Here is a 19,570-nt window from a genome sequence, read left to right on the forward strand (position 1 = left end):
TTCATTTGGCCATAAGTGTTGGCTTTGGTGACACTAGAGAGACACTTATTGGTACATAATGCCAATCTGATGGTCAAAGATGATGCAGAGATACTTGGGATTAGAAGTTCCCTAGGCAATTTAATTATTGCCTAGTCAAATTATTTTTTTGGGCATCGAAATAATTATTAGATTAATTTGTAAAACCATTTGGAAAGGCTGTCACTTAATAAAAATGCTCGTGCAAGATTAAAAAACGTCTTTAGAGGTTGGAGAGAGGCATTTTAGTGCATTCAATTTGCAAGAGAGAGAGAGGAGACGATGTTGGTCTGATTTGCAGCCATTGAGGACCTTCTGAGGTAGCTAGGGTAGAAGAAGACTAACTTGCAGCAAGTAACAACATCTACAAGTTGTTGAGATAGGGCAGCAACACTAAATGATTGATTTTCTTTAGTTCTTCGCGAAGAAAGTTAGAACTTTCTCTCTCCTTCACATCATCTCTCATCCCCTAGCCTTTCTACAGCCTTGCTCCGAAGATTACAACATTGAGATCACGAGAGGCTGAGAAATTTCAGATTTTCTGCTGTAAATCCTAATTTGCAGTAGAAATTGGGTTTAGTAGCAACCTCAAAAAGTGTGCCAAAATTTGGAAGACTTGGATTCAATAGAGTTGAAGCTGTTTTCATTCAAATTCAAGTGGAAGGACCAACGAATCAATGAATTTGGGGCATTTTTCATCTACATCAAAGCAGGTGAAGGCCAATTAACTGCTCGAATCAAGGGGCAAATCAGATTGAAGACTTGTTGGTTATTTTGGACATCAAGGGGAGTTGGAATACCGAAAGGGATTGGGAAAATCCCATTGTACATCAACTTCTTCTTCAATTAGGTTAAAGAAATACCGAAAGGAGCACTAGTTTTCGGACCAATAGAGTGTCCATTGTCCAAGATTGTGAGTTAATTTGCATTTCTTAGTTTAGTAATAAATGTTACTATTGTTACTAAGTTAAGATTAGGGAATTACCACCTATCCACGGAAGGAAGGTTGGTTTCATGGATCCATTGCTTGGATACCATCAAATCCTTTGAATTGGTGGGCCCATATCACTTGATTGCAGCTTGGGACTATTGCATTAGTTTTGAAATTTCTCTCAACAGTGAATTACAGCAAGCATGTCTTCACATGGTGATCTGGGATCAAGTGGAGAGGATGCATCACTCCTTGGTCAGTCATGTGGTGAAGGGGGAAATTCAATGACTGATATCGGGCATGGTTCTTAGCACAGACAATAAGCTGAAAATGTGTGAAATGACCCAAATGTTGATACTTACAATGCATAAAGAGGTTGATGAAAGGGGTTGATGAAAGGGGTTGAAGAAATCGATGATAGTTTCAAGGATTGAATGCATATAGTAGCAATTTTTTTTGTTGAATTGACAAAGGATCCCCAGTTTTCTCGATTTATGAATGCCCCAAGGAAGGACAACAAAGGCAAAGAGAAGAAGACACCTACAGCTTTGAGACAACCACAAGAGAACCGAAGGAAATGCCTAGGCCTTATTTGGAAGAGCCCAAAATGCCTGATGAGCACAAACAGTTGGTACTCGTGGGGTGGCAAGTGCAAATGCATGGCCAACTTGGTAGTGCCAATCCATGGAAACATGGGTAGCAAGGTAATTATGCATATGCAAGCATGGGACAACAAGGATACTTTGGTGGTGGTATCATTTTTCATGCTATGGTTGGATAGGCACCGCATATGGGAATGTATGGCTCAAATCCCTATGGTATGTGGCAGTCAATGTATGGCTCACAACACCCAATATATTTTGGTAATGCAAGTGGAATGCCTGATTCCATGTATGGCGGCATAGGCATGATGCTTGGGGCATAAAGTGGGCCATATGGGTATGTATTTGCACCTCGAGGGACTGTTGGGGCAGAAGGATTTGGTGCTGGTCATGTAGGAACATCTAATAGTGCTGGCTATCATGTAAATACAGCAAATGCACCCTTTTTGTAGCAGCCTATTCATGATAACTTGACTCCCATAGGTTTGCCAAAGGACTATGAAAAAGGTGGCAAAAGTGTGAAGTTTGAGCCTTTTAGTGATGCACAAGATTGGTTGAAAGCACTTGTTTTTATTCAGCAGTTTGATGCAGCCTACTCTAGAGGCAACTTCATAGAGACATCTAAGATACAAAAGGCAACTACATTTTTGAAGTGAAATGTATTGTAATGGTGGTCTACATTTCTTATTCAAGGGAAGTCACCTACCACTTGGGTCCAGTTCACGTAAATGTTTGTTTCAAATTGGTTGACAAGTACCTTTGAAGCAGACATTATGATAGAGTGGAATTAGTTGAATTTCGAAGATTGCAAGAACTTGGATTAGTATGGAGAAGTATATTTGTGGCTTGCCAAAGGATATTTGGGATTTGGGATTTTTGCTTCAAGTCCATTGTTTCCAGCATGTCTCAGCTTATAGAAACTATTACTACAACTGACACATTGCTATGTGGAAAGGATACAAGATAGTGATGCCAAGCCACTTGTCATTGAGGCCAAGGTGGAGAAAAAGGGTAAATTTGAAAATTAGGGCAAATATGAAAATAGGGCTGGAAAGAGGCACACAAAGAGCAGACAATTAGGGGTAAGGTTTCCAAAAAGTACTTGGTGAAGTTTCACAATTATTCACCAATGGATGCTAAATGGATGGAGGAGTATGACTTGACAGACCATTTTCAGTTGTTGCAACTTTACCTTGATGCCTTCCAATTAAGGCCGACTTTAGTTCGGGCTCAAAAGTTCAATAGAGTAGGGGTCCAGAGTATTACCTGATGGTTATGAGGGAGGTAGTATCTCTGCTTCTCAATGATGGACAACTCTAGATATAGTGGATCTTGGATGTATTTAGCATACCTTTAGGGTACTTTAGTTGACAGTATGTTTGCCAGGAGATCACTATTTAGTATACTAGTCACTATGTTTGGAATGTAGATAAGTATGGTTTTCACTGCAGCCCTAAAACTGTACATTTGCATTGATTAACGATCGTCGGAAACTGATTAACAAATGCTGGTTTTTAGTGTATGATCATTAATATTCAATGATATTGAGCTCATTTTGTGGACAACAACATATGTCATGATGCCATTGATGTTTTAGCCATGTTTTATGCTTGGTTCATGCTATGCTATGGTTTGGTTTTGCTAGATGAGTTGAGCTCATGAGAAAAAGACATGTCACACGATAATCTGGTAATGTTTTTGAGATTCTTTGTGAGTCTTATGTTATGTTATGTTGGTTGGTAATTTTCAACATGTGTTGGGCATATGGAATGGTTGAGTAACAGTGCGCAATGTTGTGTTAACTATGATGCCTTGTAAAAATTTCAGTCCACTATTTTACTTTTGATGCATCTGGCAGTGCAATCGAGGATGATTGCAAGGATTTTAAAGGGGAGGACTGTCATGAGAACATGTATTTTTGAAACCTCACTTAACATGTGGATTAAATTTTTTTAATCACATGGTTAAGTAAATGTTACACATATGAGATATAACTGGGGTTAGAGTAAATTTATGAGTATGGGATTCGAGGAAATCACAGGATGTCAAAGGCAAAAGTTACTATAAGTTATATTGCATAGGTACTTCGTGGTATTTGGTGCTAGTTGTTGGTTTAGGTCATTCATAATGCCAATCTGATGGTCAAATGAATGACCTAGGCCAATCTGATGGTCAAAGATGACGTAAAGATACTCCGGAATATAAGTTGCCCAGTCAATTTAAATATTTGCTAGTCATATTACTTTTTTGGAAACCGAAATAACTATTAGATTAACTTGTAGTATTTAAAGGCTGAAAATTAATATTTAATTAGGATAATCTTGAAAAAACCATTTGGGAAGGTTGCCACTTATTAAAGATGCCCATGCAAGACTAAAAAACGTCTTTAGAGGTTGGAGAGAGGCATTTTAGTGCATTCAGCCTGCAAGAGAGAGAGAGAGGAGATGTTGTTGGTTTGATTTGCAGCCATTGGAGGACCTTTTGAGGCAGCCAGGGGCAAGAGAAGACTGATTTGCAGCAGGCAACACCATCTACAAGTTGTTGAGACAAGGCAAGAACAGTAAATGACTGATTTTCTTCAGTTCTTCACGAAGAAAAATAGAAATTTCTCTCTTCTTTGCATTCTTTCCCATCCCCTAGCCTTTCTATACCCTTGCTCCGAAGATTACAGCATTGAGATCACCAGAGGTTGATAAATTTCAGATTTCTTTAATGTAAATCCTAATCTGCAACAACAAAAATGAGGGTTTAGCAGCATCCTTGGGAAGCGTGTCAGAATTTGGAAACGACTACTTGAATCAAAGGGCAAATCAGATTGAAGACTTGTTGGCCATTTTTGATAGCAAGGGGAGTTGAAATACCGAAAGGGATTGGAAAAGTCCCATTGTATATCAACTTCTTCTTCAATTAAGTTAAGGAAATACTGAAAGAGGCATCAGTTTTGGGGCCAATAGGGTGTCCAATTCCGCATGGTGTGGTGGTACTAGTGAAGTAACTAGTCTCGCGGAGGAGGCCAGAGTGTTGAAGACTTTGTAGATGGGTTAGGAGTGGATAGCAGACTTGGCTCAGAAGGCACTATCTTCGATGTGGAAGGAGTAGGGATTAGCTCAGAGGCCGGTATTGTGCTATATATAATATTTCTCTCATAAAAAACGACATCTCTTTGGACAATCACTTTGTTTGCCCAAGGATTGAACAAACGATAGTCTTTCACCTTAGAAAAGTAGCCCATAAAAATTAGGAGATCAGTTCAAGGAGTGAGCTTTCCTATCTTATCATCAGGAGTATGCTTGCATGCATGACACCCGAAGACTTAAAAATGGAAAACGATAGGCCCAATGTCAAAAAATGCCTTAAAGGGAGTCATCTGCGGGACCATCGCAATTGGGCACCGGATGAGGATGTACATTGAAGTGTTAACAGCCTCGATCCAAAGGTGCTCATGAAGCTCTGTTGCAAAAAATATAGAGCATGTCATGTTTAGGTTCCTATGCTTTATGATTTTTTTGTGAGAAGAGTTAGTAGAGGTGAGTTGGCGTGAGATGTCATCCTCCTTTGAGAACTCGGTGAACTCATGGGAGATAAACTCACCACTAGAATTACTTCTCGTATATTCTACACGACGACCAATCTGATTATGAATAAGCAACGCCCTTCAAGAAAAGTAGGTGAATGCGTGAGATTTATGCTTCAAGAAATACACCCACATATATCAAGAGAAATCGTCCACTATGGAAAAGAAATATAACCAGCCATTAAGGGCAGTAGTGGATGTTGGCCCGCTAAGATCAACACTGATCAATCTAAGAGGTGCCTTAGCTCTACGTGTGGTTTGTTGAGAAAAGGGTATGTGATGCTTCTTTAGGAGTTAACAAGCTAGGTAGATATCCTTGGACAGTTTTAGGCATGGAAGGCTATCAACCATTTGATGGCGTGATAGCTCATAGAGTGAGTTATACCCAAGGTGTCCTAAGCGATAGTGTTAAAGGCATTCCACATGACCAAGGCTTGTAAGCGGTGAACTCTGAGTCCATGGTAGTTAGCTAGGAAAGAATAAAGTCATGTTGTAGAGGCCCCTAGGCTGTGCCTCGCTTTGAGCAATCACTAAACTGATATGAGTGTCTATGACCTTGACTGTGATCACTGTAAAGAAGACTATCCCGCCCCAATTGGCAAAGCTATTGAACGAACAATAAGTTCATCCCAAGTTGAGGGAGATAATATACATTGTTTGGTCAAGTGAGATCCTGGACCTCATCAGTATTAAACTCGACAAGGCCTAGATCATTGGATCTTGATTGAGCAATTATTTCCACAATGGACATTCTTGGTTGGAGGGGCTTGGGAAACAAAAATGTCCTAAATGGGGCTCATGTGATAGGTGCCCCAAGCTCATGGAGCTTGCTTCAAACTGTACAAAGCCTTTTTTAGATTGCATACCAAGTGTTCGGATCCTTCAACTGCAAAACCCATGGGCTGCAGAACATACCCTTCTTCTTGAAGTTTCCTATGTATGCAGTTTTAATGTCAAGCTGGTGCACAATCCAACCATAATGGGCGGCCAACGCAATACCTAATAGTGGTTATACGGGATGTAGGAGCAAATGTCTCCTCATAATCAATGACTTTCTTTTGCGTATAGCCTTTTGCCACAAGCCTGGCCTTGTACTTATCAATGGATCTATCCACTTTTTGTTTTAGCTTATGGACCCTTTTAGTATCAATGGCTTTCTTTCCAACAGGCAATGTAACTAAATCCCATGTTTGATTCTTCATGATAGAATCATATTCAGCTTTGCATTTTTGCCATCCAATGCTACAAACTCTGTTGTGCATCCTCAAAAGAATGAGGCTCATCATCATCTAGTGTGTTTGCTGCCATAATAAACTCCATAGTATCAGCATGATCAACTAGACATGTTTGTTTTCAAGTATGACCAGCAAGAGGAGCATTCAAATGGCTGTTTTGTAGAGTTTGCAAGTACAATCTAGGTATATGTCTAGCCTCTTGATTATGTACATGCTCTTGATGAACCTCATGTTCAACATCTTGCTGAATATTTACATCAGCCATAGGTTGAATTTCTACATTATTTAATGGAGCAGTTGGCTGAACATTTTGTTCATTTAATGAAGCTCTAGTTGTATCACCAAAAGAAATAGGCAGCAGCCCTTCAGACACATCTTTTACAGACTGATATGTGTCATAACCAGGAAGGGATAATTCTGATTTTTCATAAAAAATCACATCTTTACTGATGAGAACATTCTTGGAAACAGGATCGTACAATCTGTACCCTTTGCTTTCACTACTATAGCCCACAAATATGCACTTGACAGCCTTATTGTCCAACTTTTTTCTCAATACTTTGGAAATATGAGCATATGCAAGAATACCCAAAAGTATGAAAGTGACCAACTGAAGGTTTACGATTGTTCCAAGCCTCAAAAGGCGTTATATTTTTCAATGCTTTAGTAGGGCACTTATTCAAAATGTGACAAATTCATTATAACTACTTCCATCCAAAATCCATGTGGCAAATTTACAGCTTTCAGCAAACATTTGGCCATCTCCATGAGTGATCGATTCTTCCTTTTTGCAACCCCATTCTGCTGTGGAGTATATGCAGTAATATATTGATGTGCAATGCCTTTTTGATTTAAAAAATTATTCAGCAAGGAAGACATGTATCCCCCCCTCTGTTGGAATGGAGAGTCTTAATTTGATAGCCAGATTGATTTTCCACAAGTTCAGTAAAAGCTAAAAATGCATCATACACTTCTGACTTTTTCACCAATGAATAAACCCAACAAAACCGAGTAAAGTCATCAATGAAGCTGAAGAAATAATAACATCCACCCAATGACTTTGTCTATACGGATCCATATACATTTGAATACACAATTTGCAACTTGGCCGTAGCTTTAAAAAGCAAAATCACGAGGAAAAGAAGACCGATGCATTTTTTCCAAAATGCATCGCTCATAAATGTGCTCAGGAGGTCTCTCCAAGAGAGGTAAGCCTTCCAACATCTAAGTACGCTGCATAAGCATCAAATTGCCATAGTTCACATGCTCCATGCATGCATGCCATAACTTTATCTGTGATATAGCAGGAGTAATAATAGATGCCAAATAAACCAACTGATCAATCGAATGAGCATGTAACTCATAAAAGTCCATGACATAATGTGCCGGTGAGTACCAAAGTCAATAATTCCTTCTCCTTGACCATGCATTTGTCATCATCAAACGTGACTTGCATTCCACATTTTGCTAAAGAAGAAATGGACAACAAATTCTTCTTTACCCTTGGTACATATGAAGCATCTTGCAAATGGAGAGTAGAGCCATCAATGGCTTTCAAGACAATTTCTCTGACACCTCTAACATGATAAGATGCACTGTTGACACATTGCACTCATTTGCCAATAGGAGTTGCAACAACAAAGGTAAACAAATTCTCTAGGACGTAATATGCTTACAAGCACCACTATGAAAGAACCAAGTGGTAACATCCTTTGTAGAGCTGAATGCTCTATCTGCCCAAGAATAATTAGTATTGCAAGTGTAAAAACAATAGTCACGGTCAATGACAAATGACGCAGACTTTATAGCAGCAGTAGTAGAAGGTGCATTTGAAATAGACATCTCAAACTCCTTTTTTTCCTTGGCAATGTGTTTTTGCATTTTGTGATGTAATGACGCGGCTTTTCACAATAATGGCACTTGCCTTTCTTGGCTTGTGTGACCCCTTGCTTCTTGTTATTCTGTGAAGAATGTGAACTTCCAAAACTCTGCGGAGCATTTTTGGATTGATTGCATTTGCCCTTCTGTCTTGCCATAAAAGTCTGTTCAGAAGCTTCAACATCTACCCCACGGGCCACTATTTTTCCTTGTTTGCTCTTCTTCCAGTAACAAGCTAACCAATTGAGGAAAGGTAGAAATTCGCATTGTAAGGTTAAATGCCGTAGTTGTAGAGATCATTTGAACATCAGAATAATACTCATCTACACTCGTCAACTGCTCGCGTAAGTCTTGAAGTTTATTAAGGTGATCTTACATAGTATCACTTTTTTCCATCTTCACAATTTCAAGCTCCTTAAAAAAAGAAATGCGAGTATCATTGTTCCAACAAACATATGTTCAAGTGTAAGCCATGCTACTCGTGAATTAGTAGGAGACCGGATATGTGGGATTATAGATGGCTGAATTGCCAATGCAATAAGTGACAATGCTTGGACATCCCTAGTGTCCCAAGCCTTTTGTGCAGCTGCTCTTTGGGGTGGTGGCTGAACAGGAGCTTGCCTTTGACCACGGCCTCCTTGTGGAGTTGTAGGACATCCCTAGTGTCCTAAGCCTTTTGTGCAACTGCTCTTTGGGGTGGTGGCTGAACAGGTTGCCTCTGACCACGGCCTCCTTGTGGAGTTGTAGGAGCCATATCACTAGGATAGATTTCTTCCCCATTGACATAGTCCCAAAGATTTTTTGCAACAAGCACATTCTTCATCATGAAGGACCACGGAGAATAGTTGTTACCATCCAATCTATCCTCTTTTGATACATACCTGAAGACATCACTCTGTCGTTGATTTGCCATGATAGATGTTACTCTTCCAAATGCACAAGAGCACTAACAAAAGCTGGCCTGACCTGGAAATTTGCAAACTTTCAGAAATTACAGCGAATGCCAAGCTGTAATAAACTAAAATGTGTCACACTTGACCACTATTGTCTCAATATGTTGAAAATTTTCCAGATTTCAGCTAGCAACATGTTGCCCAATGCAAGAACAGTGCTCAGCAGCACTAAAAACACAAAAGCCCCAAAATTTGACTAAGGTCCAAGATCTCAGTCAATTTCAGATTGAAACTTTAGTATATATGCCAATGTTTGCCAAACATATAAAAGCCCCAAATTTCTTGACCTAAATTCCAACAATTTTTTGCGATTTTGCACTAAAGCACTCGTTGAAGAAGAAATTGACCCCTCCCTACTAAAGCCCTTTGCTTTGGCTCTGATATTTGGAATAAAATAATAAGATATACCTGCGGTAGTTGTCGAGGACGAGCCGTATGAATATTGACGTGGCAGTCGGAGCGGAGCTGTCACTGGACTGGCGGAGCTACTGGAGGTTGGAGGCAAACAAGCTGCGGGTGCTGGCGCTGTAGGCAGGACTGCCCAGGCTGGCGGGTGGCGCAGTCTGGTTGCAGGCGGCAACCTGGACAGGCTGTAGGGTATGTGGCGCTACTGGCGTTGCCTGATAGTGTGACAGCTAGTTGCTAACAGCAATGGGATAGGCTGTAGGCGGCACAGCCTGCTGGGCAGGGAGGTGGCTGCTACAATGTTGGCTGAGCAATGGAGCTACAGGGAGGCAGGTGGCTGCTGCAAATGCTGACAGACAGGGCAGAGCTTGGGTAGCTACTAGGTTAACCTTGTGCTCTGATACCACTTGTTGGTCGGAAGATGGCAGCAAGCAGCTCAAGTCAGCTTGAGAGTGTGTAAACAGTTGTGAGAGAGAGTGTGTGGTCACTACTTGACACTTGATTAGTTGGGAAGTGTGTAACTCAACGTACAAAGTACAACCCTTAGACTTTAGGGTTGTGTAAGTGGCTTAAGGTGCATTCACACATGAAAGTGTGTAATGTGCAGTAAGTGATTGAATTGTGTAACATAAATACACAAATAAAGAAAATGTGACTGGGGGAAAAATCCACTCTTATAGAGAGTAAAAAGTGCCCTAGTGTCCTATGTGTGGATCATTAACACTCTTGTGTAAGCGTAGGCGTGAGTAAAACCCAACAATGATGATATAGCAGCTGGACGGATCAGTCTAGCAGCAAAACAGAAATCTGCAGCAGTTGAAAACAGGGTGTATGGCAACAATCAAGCAAAATGCAGGAGTGGATTGCCATGTGGCAGCTAGGCGATGTCAGAGCAGATCGTATGGTAGCAAGACAGGGTGTGTATGCATGAAGCACAGGCTGTTCCAGTCTTTGTTTGCAGTTGCCAGCTGGATATGGTGGAGAATAGGCTGTGAAACCTTTGTAATCAGCAGTGGAAGGCTGGACAATAGGCGCCAGTTGGTAGACAACAATGATGAACAGCTCCGGCTGAGATATCCTTTGCAGGTGGGGTGTGGACCGCATAGATATGGCACTTGCAAACTACAAAAATGAGATTAAGGATGGATGGAGGGAAACATGCCTATTTATAGAAAGTTTGGGTCCTCCCAATCAGGGTTTGTGCTTATGGGACATAGACACTCTCTAGAAACAATTTCTTTTTAATAAAATGTCAAATTCCATTATATATTGAGTTTTGGGGCTGTTTTAATAAAGCTAATGCATTGTCTATAAAAAAATAAAGGAAAAATACAACATATATAATATAGAAGCAGTCCATAGTGTGAACTCGTTAACTAGCAAGATGAATAGATAGATATGCCATAACTTAGGTAGGTGGATTAGCTGATGTCCAATTGTAAAGTATCACCAGAATTAAAAGCCACAATGATGTGAATGTAGAAATGGTCATCCAAGTACATGAGTGTCGGCTTGTGTTGAGCTTGACATCTCAACAATAGAAATTGGTTTTGATGAGCTCCAAGTTGTCTCTAGTGACATAATGCAAGAATTATCTAGAATAGCCATGAAAATGCAAATACGACCGCTAATTCACAGTGAAGGGGATGCAATGGCAGTGGAGAAGGAGAAGAGGAAGATGCGGGAGAGAAGAGCACACACAATGTAGGTGCTCTCCAACTGAACTGACAACTTTATTGCACTATCATATTATATATGAATAAAGAATGGGCGGTCACAGTGTACACGGGCAGGCCCAGAGGCTTTTTACCCCAACAACCTCCCACTAAAAGGCTAATGTGACTGGGGAGTGAAAACAAAGAAAAGAAAAAAAAGATGAGGTGAGAAATCATGACATCTCACCCAACGTCCAATGGGAAAGCGAGCTGTGCAAGAAGTGTCAGGAACCTCTGCAGAAGAAGAGTCAAGCATCCCCGAGTCCATGACATCCAGGAGATGAGCGATCCCACAGCTCCATACAATGGAGCAATCCAAGAATGCTTCTCATGAAGCAAGCATAACTCATCAGTGCACGGCTGTAAAGCATCAGAGTCACGCATAGCATCAGCGTGGCGCATACAAGACAGTGGAGAGCAGTCAAACTTTCTAGAGTCAATCACTGAAAGAGAGTCAACATCTCGGACACTCGTCCAACGGGGTCTCAAGACTACATGTGGCCTCAGCGAAGCGGAAGATTGATATATGGGTGGCTGTTCAGTTTGCAAAACTACAAGAAAACGACTCTCATGAGCCTGCAAGGGGTCTAGCAATTGATCACCAACATCCTGACCCTGATGACTGCTATGCATAGCTATGTCATCTGGGCCAATAAGTGCCTCATTTTCAGCATAAACAGCTTGTTGTAATGGCACTATAGTTGCTGTAAAATCAGCCATAAAGCGTACTGAACGCTCATCAAGAGGCCTGAGAGGTGTCTGCGTCTCATAGAAGACAACATGACAGCTGCGTATGACCTGTTGGGCATCCAAATCCCATAATCTGTAGGCCTTAAAGTCACCATCTCCATAACCAAGGAGGATACATCTATGTGACATAGGCTGATGTGGCATATGTATAGATGCCTGGCAGCCAAATATCCTCGAGTAATCATAGGAGGACTGCATGCCACTCCATGTCTCATGGGGTGTAATACCATCCAAGGTCAAGCAAGGCGTCTTGTTAACCAAATAGACTGCTGTCATAAGGGCCTTAGTCCAAAAGCCATAAGACAACCCAACTATGGTAAGCATAGAAGCAACCTTTGTCTGTAAGGTCAGGCACATGCCATGAGTAATTCCATAATACCGTGGGCATAAGAAATCAATGTCATACTGTTGACAAGAGGTCCAAAAGCTGGGAGAGAGCACGACTCTCATAATCCATTTGCAAGCACCTAGGCCTGCTACTAGCGGAATCCATAAACCTGTCAAGCATAACTGCAGCATCCTCAATTTGCACCAAGGGAAAAGCCCAAACACGGTGGGTAGCATGATCAATAAAGATCACAAAGTACGACGCTCCACCAAGTGATTGGGAAGGCATAGGTCCATATACTGCACAATGGGCAAGATCTAGAGGAGCATGCCTCGTATGATTGCCATAAGCCAAGGGAGCTCTACAAGGACCAAGAGTACAATCAGGGCAAGCATTAAGATTTGTAAGTGACATAGGAGGCAACAATGAGTCTAAACGAGACAAGATCTCCATATCTCTGTGGTGCATATGGCCTAGGCTATAATGCCATAACAATGCATGTGGTATCCGGATAACTGCAACCATAGAATCTCCCACATGAGAGACATGCACTGGGTAATGAGAATCAACTCTAGAACCTTTGGCCAAAACCAATTAACCACGGCAGATCTTCCATGACCTATCCTGAAGAGAAATAGTATATCCTGCATTATGTAACTGATTGACAGAAATCAAGCTCTTACTGAGCATGGGAACATATAAAACATCCCTGAGTAAAAGAGAAGTCCCATTAGGCAAAGCTAGGTGTATGTCCCCTGTTCCAACAATAACATAAGACTACTTAAGGCCCAAATCAATACATCCGTCAACCTCCGTGTAAGAAGAGAACCAGACTCTATGAGGGGTAACATGACAAGATGCCATAGAGTCCAAAAGCCAATCAAATGCATAGGCCTGATCATTGAGCAAGTAAGTTGTAGGGAAATAAGATGACAAGAGTATATGGTCAACTGTATCATCATGGATAACTGCATATACCTCACCACTAGTAAGAGTGGTAACACCTACTGCATTTGCTATATCTCTGACTCTCTGCTCATGTCGAGTCCGTCTCTGTCTCTGCTGCTCTCTAATCCATCTAAAGCATTTTCTTTGAACATGCCCAAGCTTCCCACAATGGAAGCAAACAATATCTGAAGTAGAACTTGTAGAAGACGACAAGGAATCCAAGTCATCATGAATAGGGCTATCCATAGCATCCATGGAGCTCAAGCACTTGAGGGCTATCCCAACGGAGGGAATCTGCTCATAAAGACAATCATCTGCAAGTATATCATTGGTAGAAGCATGTTGGAAAGGCTCATGAAACCTCAACAGATGAGAGGACATAAAGACATCAACCAAGGATGCAAAAGCTCCCACATGAAGAAGAGTCATAGCTAACTGCATGACATAACCAACCACAGTACGGTAAAGCATAAGACATTTGCCATAAGAGCATATGGTATTCAGCCATGAAATCAACCCATAACTATAATGGCAAACATGACTTTGCAGTACATCAGACCACATAGTAACATCCAAGTCAATGCAAGACCGGTAAGTGGCATAAGATCCTGCAATGGTCAAGCTCCAGGAGAAGCCCAAGTATCTGTACAACAACATCCAAATAAGTGGCTCTGTAAAGTACATGATAGTAGACACAGTGCATAGCTGGGTAAGCATCAAGAGCAACTGCTCTCTGACCTGTATGGGCAAAAGCAACCCAACTAGCATAGAAGCTAGGCAACACAAAAGCAACAAAGCCATAACTGCTAAGCCCAAGCACTATCAAGAAGTCCACTGATCAAGGAGTAACTCACGAAGAACCAAGCATCAATTAGCAATGAAAGCTCAATAACCAATTGCCAAGACAATGGAGCAAGCATTGCTCAAGAATGTATTTACATCCAAGTAAATCCAAGATCCATAATTGGGGTATTAAGGACCAAATAGCATCCAAGCTGTATAAGTGATAAGCCAACCAAATACAAATTGCTCCACAAAATTCTCAAATGCAACTCGTTTCAAGCCCAAACATTTGCCATATTGCAGCCGAATCCAAAAGCATCTACATCAGACGTTAGTTCCATAATGGGTAGTACGGGGTATAAGCCTTGCCAAGTGAAATGCCAGCTTCAAAGAAAATGATAGTGAACCAAGAATTGAGCCCTACTCTTTACTCAAGAAGCATCCGGGAGCATAAACATCAAAGTGGCATCATCCAAATACATCAGCATATCATCACGAGTAGTCGGGAACACCTGTAGACCATAGGCATAACCAAACTGGAGGTAAAATAACCTGTCAACCAAGGTAGCATAAATCCCAACCAAGAACAAAGTGTCCGCATCCAAATCAAGGCTCAATAGCTCTCAAATAGCATGTCCGGGCATAAACCATGATGACCAAGCATCAATACATCCAAGAGGACACCCGAATGTCAACAAAGAGTATTATGCATAAGCCGTCTCTGATAAAACCTTGCTGCCTAAACAATGTACAGCAATAAATCCCTGCATAAATCGAGCTATGGAAGCTCAAGCCAAGTCTCAAAGCATCTCAAAACATTGGGTAAACATCCCCAAAGCATTTGGGCATCAAATATCAGGCCTTGGGCACATCACATAAGCTAAGAGCATGACATTTTCTTGCTGTAAATCAACTCAGATCTGTTACAAAAAATTTTGTGATTAGAATTTGGCAGATTTGATATCACCATTGTGTCCGGAGCGTACTAAAACCCCAAGTTAGACTTTTACCTTGTCAAAATCAGGTTCCGGATGCTCAAGATATGAAAAAAAAGGGATTTTTGAGCTAGATTTTGAAACAAGCGCAAAAAAACGTGAGCTACTACTTTGGGGCCTGTTGGTTATGCCAAGGATAAGGGGGCAAATGGGGGCATACATGGTACCCAATGAAGCCAAGAAACACTTGCAAAGAGCCTACGAGGGCCGGGGAGAGGTGGGAGATGAAATCTTACCTCGGGGGGAAGAAGCCATGGATGGTATTGAACCTCCAAGCTCTAGGTCTTCAATCCGGGCTGAAGTAATGCTGGGCCAAGCTCCACGATCAAGCTCTGATACCAGTTGAATGGGATGCAATGGTAGTGGAGAAGGAGAAGATGAAGATGCGGGAGAGAAGAGCACACACAATGTAGGTGATGTCCAACTAAACTGACAGCCTTATTGCACTATCATATTATATATGAATAAAGAATGAGCTGTCACAGTGTACACGGGCAGGCCCAAAGGCCTTTTACCCCAACACACAGTGGCATCAAGCACTAAACAGCTGCATGGCCAGGTATGAGCAGCCACAAGAAGCACCATATACAAGCTGTAGGACAGCTAATGAGAATTTGTGGGATGAAAAATCTGGCTGGGAGAGCTGAAAACTTCCATGTCGGCGGAGAGTTATATTGCCAACTTGTGATGACCAGCCAAGATCAGCTGCACTTTTGTAAAACAAAGCTGCTATAGCCCAAAATGCATCTTAGCCTGACCGTTTGGAGCAAAATGTGGCCAATGCCACCTTGTGAGGTCACTAAACAACTCTGTTAGCCTGTTGGAGAACAAATCACAACAGCTCCTTACTTTGGAAGGAAGAGGTCTTTGACTAACAGAAACAACCACAACCATCAGGGACATGGATGGACATCATCCACTCTCCTTGACAGACTAGCAGAATCGCATTGCAGATACTTTCTGACTGAATGAGAGAACACAAACTGGACTTCTTTTCAAAGTGTAACTTAGAATTCATGGCCTGTCTGTCAAGAAAAACACAAATCTAATAAGGGCGCTGTAGACTCTTATCATGGCTCTTTATCTCACTCGCTGTTGCACAGCATGACCACTTTTAGAGCAATGACCTTGAAGTGGCTGCATTGTCAATCATCCTCTCAGAGGACTTTTTCTTATATCTACCTTTGCTGTTTGAGACTATGTTTAACCAATCGAAGGATCCTCTTTGAAAACCAACTGTAGAAGTAAAGTTTCATTACAGGGCTTTTGCAATCTTGGTTTTGATCTGTTTAGAGTAACTAGTTTTGTCTTGTCAAGGCTATACCATTGCAATGTTGTACACTAAGACAACTTTTCAATTTCTTTAATAATGAACAGCAAGTCAGTATGAAACATTTTGTGAAAAGCTTGCAGTGCTATCTCACAAAGCCAGATGCATCATTTTATGGTACGAATGTCCCCTTTTTCAATCAATTGTGCTTGTTATTAGGGGGCTTCATGCAATCTGATTTTGAACTCCTCTTTGCATTTCAGGTATTGGGCAGAATGATTCATCCTTAACAATGATTTTCCAATTTTTCGTCCCTGGGAGCCATCAAATGGACAATTCCATAAGCTTACACTACCGGCTTCCAGTACTGGATCCTGGGTTGCCCTAAAAGTAAAGGAAATTGATTGAGAGCAATATTGGAATACAAGCAGGCACTTTCACCTTCTGGTTTTTCAAGGATATAACCGGTTAGCAGAGTGATTCTCACCAAAATGTATGGTTCTGTATGAAGCATGAATGGCTCTCTGCTATGCTTCTATTTTTTTTCGTGAAGATAATTGAATGCTCTCTCTCTCTCTCTCTCTCTGTGTCTCTGTGGGTGTGATTTTTTTTGCCTTGAAAGCCTTTTTGGCAAGCCAAAAATTGGGATCTCTTGGGTATGTACTTTTGAGCTAGATATGCTTTGGGGCTGAGCATCATGCACTTCTCAACCGCTGTACAGGATAATAGCTGGGGCTAATTATCTATCTCTGGGTGGATGCTATTAGCACCAAAGTGAGATCTCCCTTGTTTGGATCTGATATAATTCTTAAGAGCATGGGAAGAAGTACATGCTAAAATTGTCCCCAAAGTGATGGCCTAGCAACGTAGAGATTGGGGGTTGGAGCCATACAAGGTGCATCATGTTCACATGGAGTATGTATGATTGGGACTCTTGTCCCTCGAACTGAAGGATGCATTTTTTTTGAGATTTTACAAAAATCAAGGTATAGAAAAGCTTACATATGTAATGTAATACTCAAGACTCAGTGTTATATTTTTAAGTTTTGCATAAATTTGTCACTAAATTGGCTTGGGCTGTGTTTGCTTTTGCAAGGCATCACCTTATTGGCCGCCCATTTACCTCAGTGGGTGTAAACGAAGTGACTCAAAAGCTATATGGATATTAGTCGTTTAAATTAAAGATCGTCATGGGGATGATCTTGTGATTTTTTAAAAAAAGACCATTCTAAACTTTGGTGACAGTCATCTTGGTTGTGATTCTTGGCTTGATAGCGTAGACATTCAACTCTAAATTGTCAAGATACTAGTGGACAGACTTTCTACGCACAGTCACCAAGACAGATGGGAAAGTTATACCTCTCATATATCCATAAGTTGGGGACTAATCAAACCAGTAAAAAAGTCTATGGGTACTAATATCCTTATGAGTGAAGATAACCCTCCTATGGGTCAACCATCATCTCACTTGTTGCTTAGATATAGATGTTTATGGCATAGATGCCAAACATATTGTGGGGGTGGACACATGATTTCTCCTTCAACTTATGCAAAGCACATGAAAATTGAGTAGAGATTTGAGATTTGCATGGCTCTCAAGTTTTACCAAAAGATGTGGGAGAAGCTTTGGGCAATGCTCAATCCAACAACTTTGTAAATAGCCAATTATTATTCAATATAAACTCTTTGCATTCTTCTAAGAAAACATGGGGATGGAGACTTAAATGGTATAAGTAATCGTACTTGTTGGGAGCAACTCAGGACCATGTTTATAAGGCTTGGTATGCTTAACTCCCAATGTTATAGGATATGCCAAGGAAGTAGGAATTTAGTTCATGCACCATTACTTATCAACCAAGCAAGAAAGATAATGATATTAGGGATATTGTCGAATGCTAATGCAACACCAAAATTGGAGGAAGGAAAAAAAGTGCGATTGTTCACAATATTGTGAACAGTGTTCCAAGTGTTCATTGGCAAAATGAAAGATAAGCACGATTATTCAAAATATTGTAAGAAGTGTTTTAAGTGTTCATTAGCAAGGTAGGATATGCTCTCTTTTGATTACGTCTCCATTAGAGAACAATTACACCTATTGACTAGAAGTAGAACTTTATGCCGTGAATTGTTAAAAATGTGAATAAAAATAAATAAATAGCTAACACATGGTAATACGAGTAGTGATTTTAAAATAAATGAGTTTTGAAATGAGACTTAACTAAATATATGAATTTATTTGCAAAACATGTTGAATTCACATATATGGTACAAAAGCCTCTATAAGGTACACTTCATTATCGTGTTTATTTGTTTTTCATACAAACTAATAGAGTTTTATGTATGTAGTTATAGTATATAATGTGTTTTTGGTAATATATTGTAAAAGCAACACAAAAGAATTGTGGAGTTGTTGAAGCCAAGATTCTTAATACTAGAAATAGTTTTTAATTAGAATTATACTAGTTTTAGTTATCCCATTTCATTAAAACAAAGTGATTGAAAGCTTGAGTAGACACTTTTATGTCTTTATGCAACCGTTGATAGATAAATTGAAATGTCTATGGGTTGATGAATTTGAAGTAGATTTCCATTATCTACTCACACATTGTTGAACATGGAAATTCTCTTAGTAAAATATTCATTGCACCTAGTATGCAAATGATAGTAATTAGAGACTTTTTAGCTAAATATAACATTGAATATTTCAAAGATCGTGGTCAATTTGATATCATAGAGATAAAGAAATATACATTTTGGAGAATAAAAGCTTAAGATATTACTTTTTTGAGAAAAATAGAACTTGCTTGAGATATATATCAGTGAAAGTATCAAATGATATGCTTAATTCGTTGACTATGACGAATGAATTCATACTCAAGCAAATAAAGAAGAGAAATCGAAAGAGGTAGGATTTTCTAGTAGATCATGCTTGTGGAGATAATCTTTAACTCTATGGCTTTGACTTATCCTTAGATTGTATATTAGATTGCAAGTAAAATTTGGCTCCAAATTTGTTCTTAGAATATTTATGTACTCTAATAAGGATTATGGATAGTGCAAACAAAAAATGATGAGACAACACATTGTATACAAAAGTGATACCATCCTCTATTTGATATGGTTGTTGGCCAAGATATTGGGTATTTCAATGATTATGACTAGGGTTGATTTGATAGACATCTCTC

General features: G+C 40.2%; 1 protein-coding gene across 4 annotated transcripts in view; it reads left to right on the forward strand.

The window, feature by feature from the left end:
* LOC148034098 (Hus1-like protein) overlaps positions 1-18,017 on the forward strand; it is a 61,055-nt gene extending 43,038 nt beyond the window's left edge. The window contains exons 7-9 of one of the 4 annotated variants that reach the window (XR_015691430.1): positions 16,493-16,562; positions 16,649-17,371; positions 17,482-18,008. Coding sequence is in view for 2 of the 4 variants with exons in the window: in XM_087682098.1 (XP_087538224.1) it covers positions 16,493-16,562; positions 16,649-16,773 (195 nt within the window). In the remaining 2 variants the exon portion in view is untranslated. Of the gene's footprint in view, positions 1-3,196; positions 3,241-16,492; positions 16,563-16,648; positions 17,391-17,481 lie in introns of those variants that run through there. The other 3 variants (XR_015691431.1, XM_087682099.1, XM_087682098.1) reach the window with 3 other exon arrangements.
* Positions 18,018-19,570: the final 1,553 nt, after the last annotated feature.

This window comes from Lygodium microphyllum, chromosome 7 (assembly GCF_053477565.2).
Source record: "Lygodium microphyllum isolate KBCC chromosome 7, Lygodium_microphyllum_v1.1.10, whole genome shotgun sequence".
Taxonomy (NCBI): Eukaryota; Viridiplantae; Streptophyta; class Polypodiopsida; order Schizaeales; family Lygodiaceae; genus Lygodium; species Lygodium microphyllum.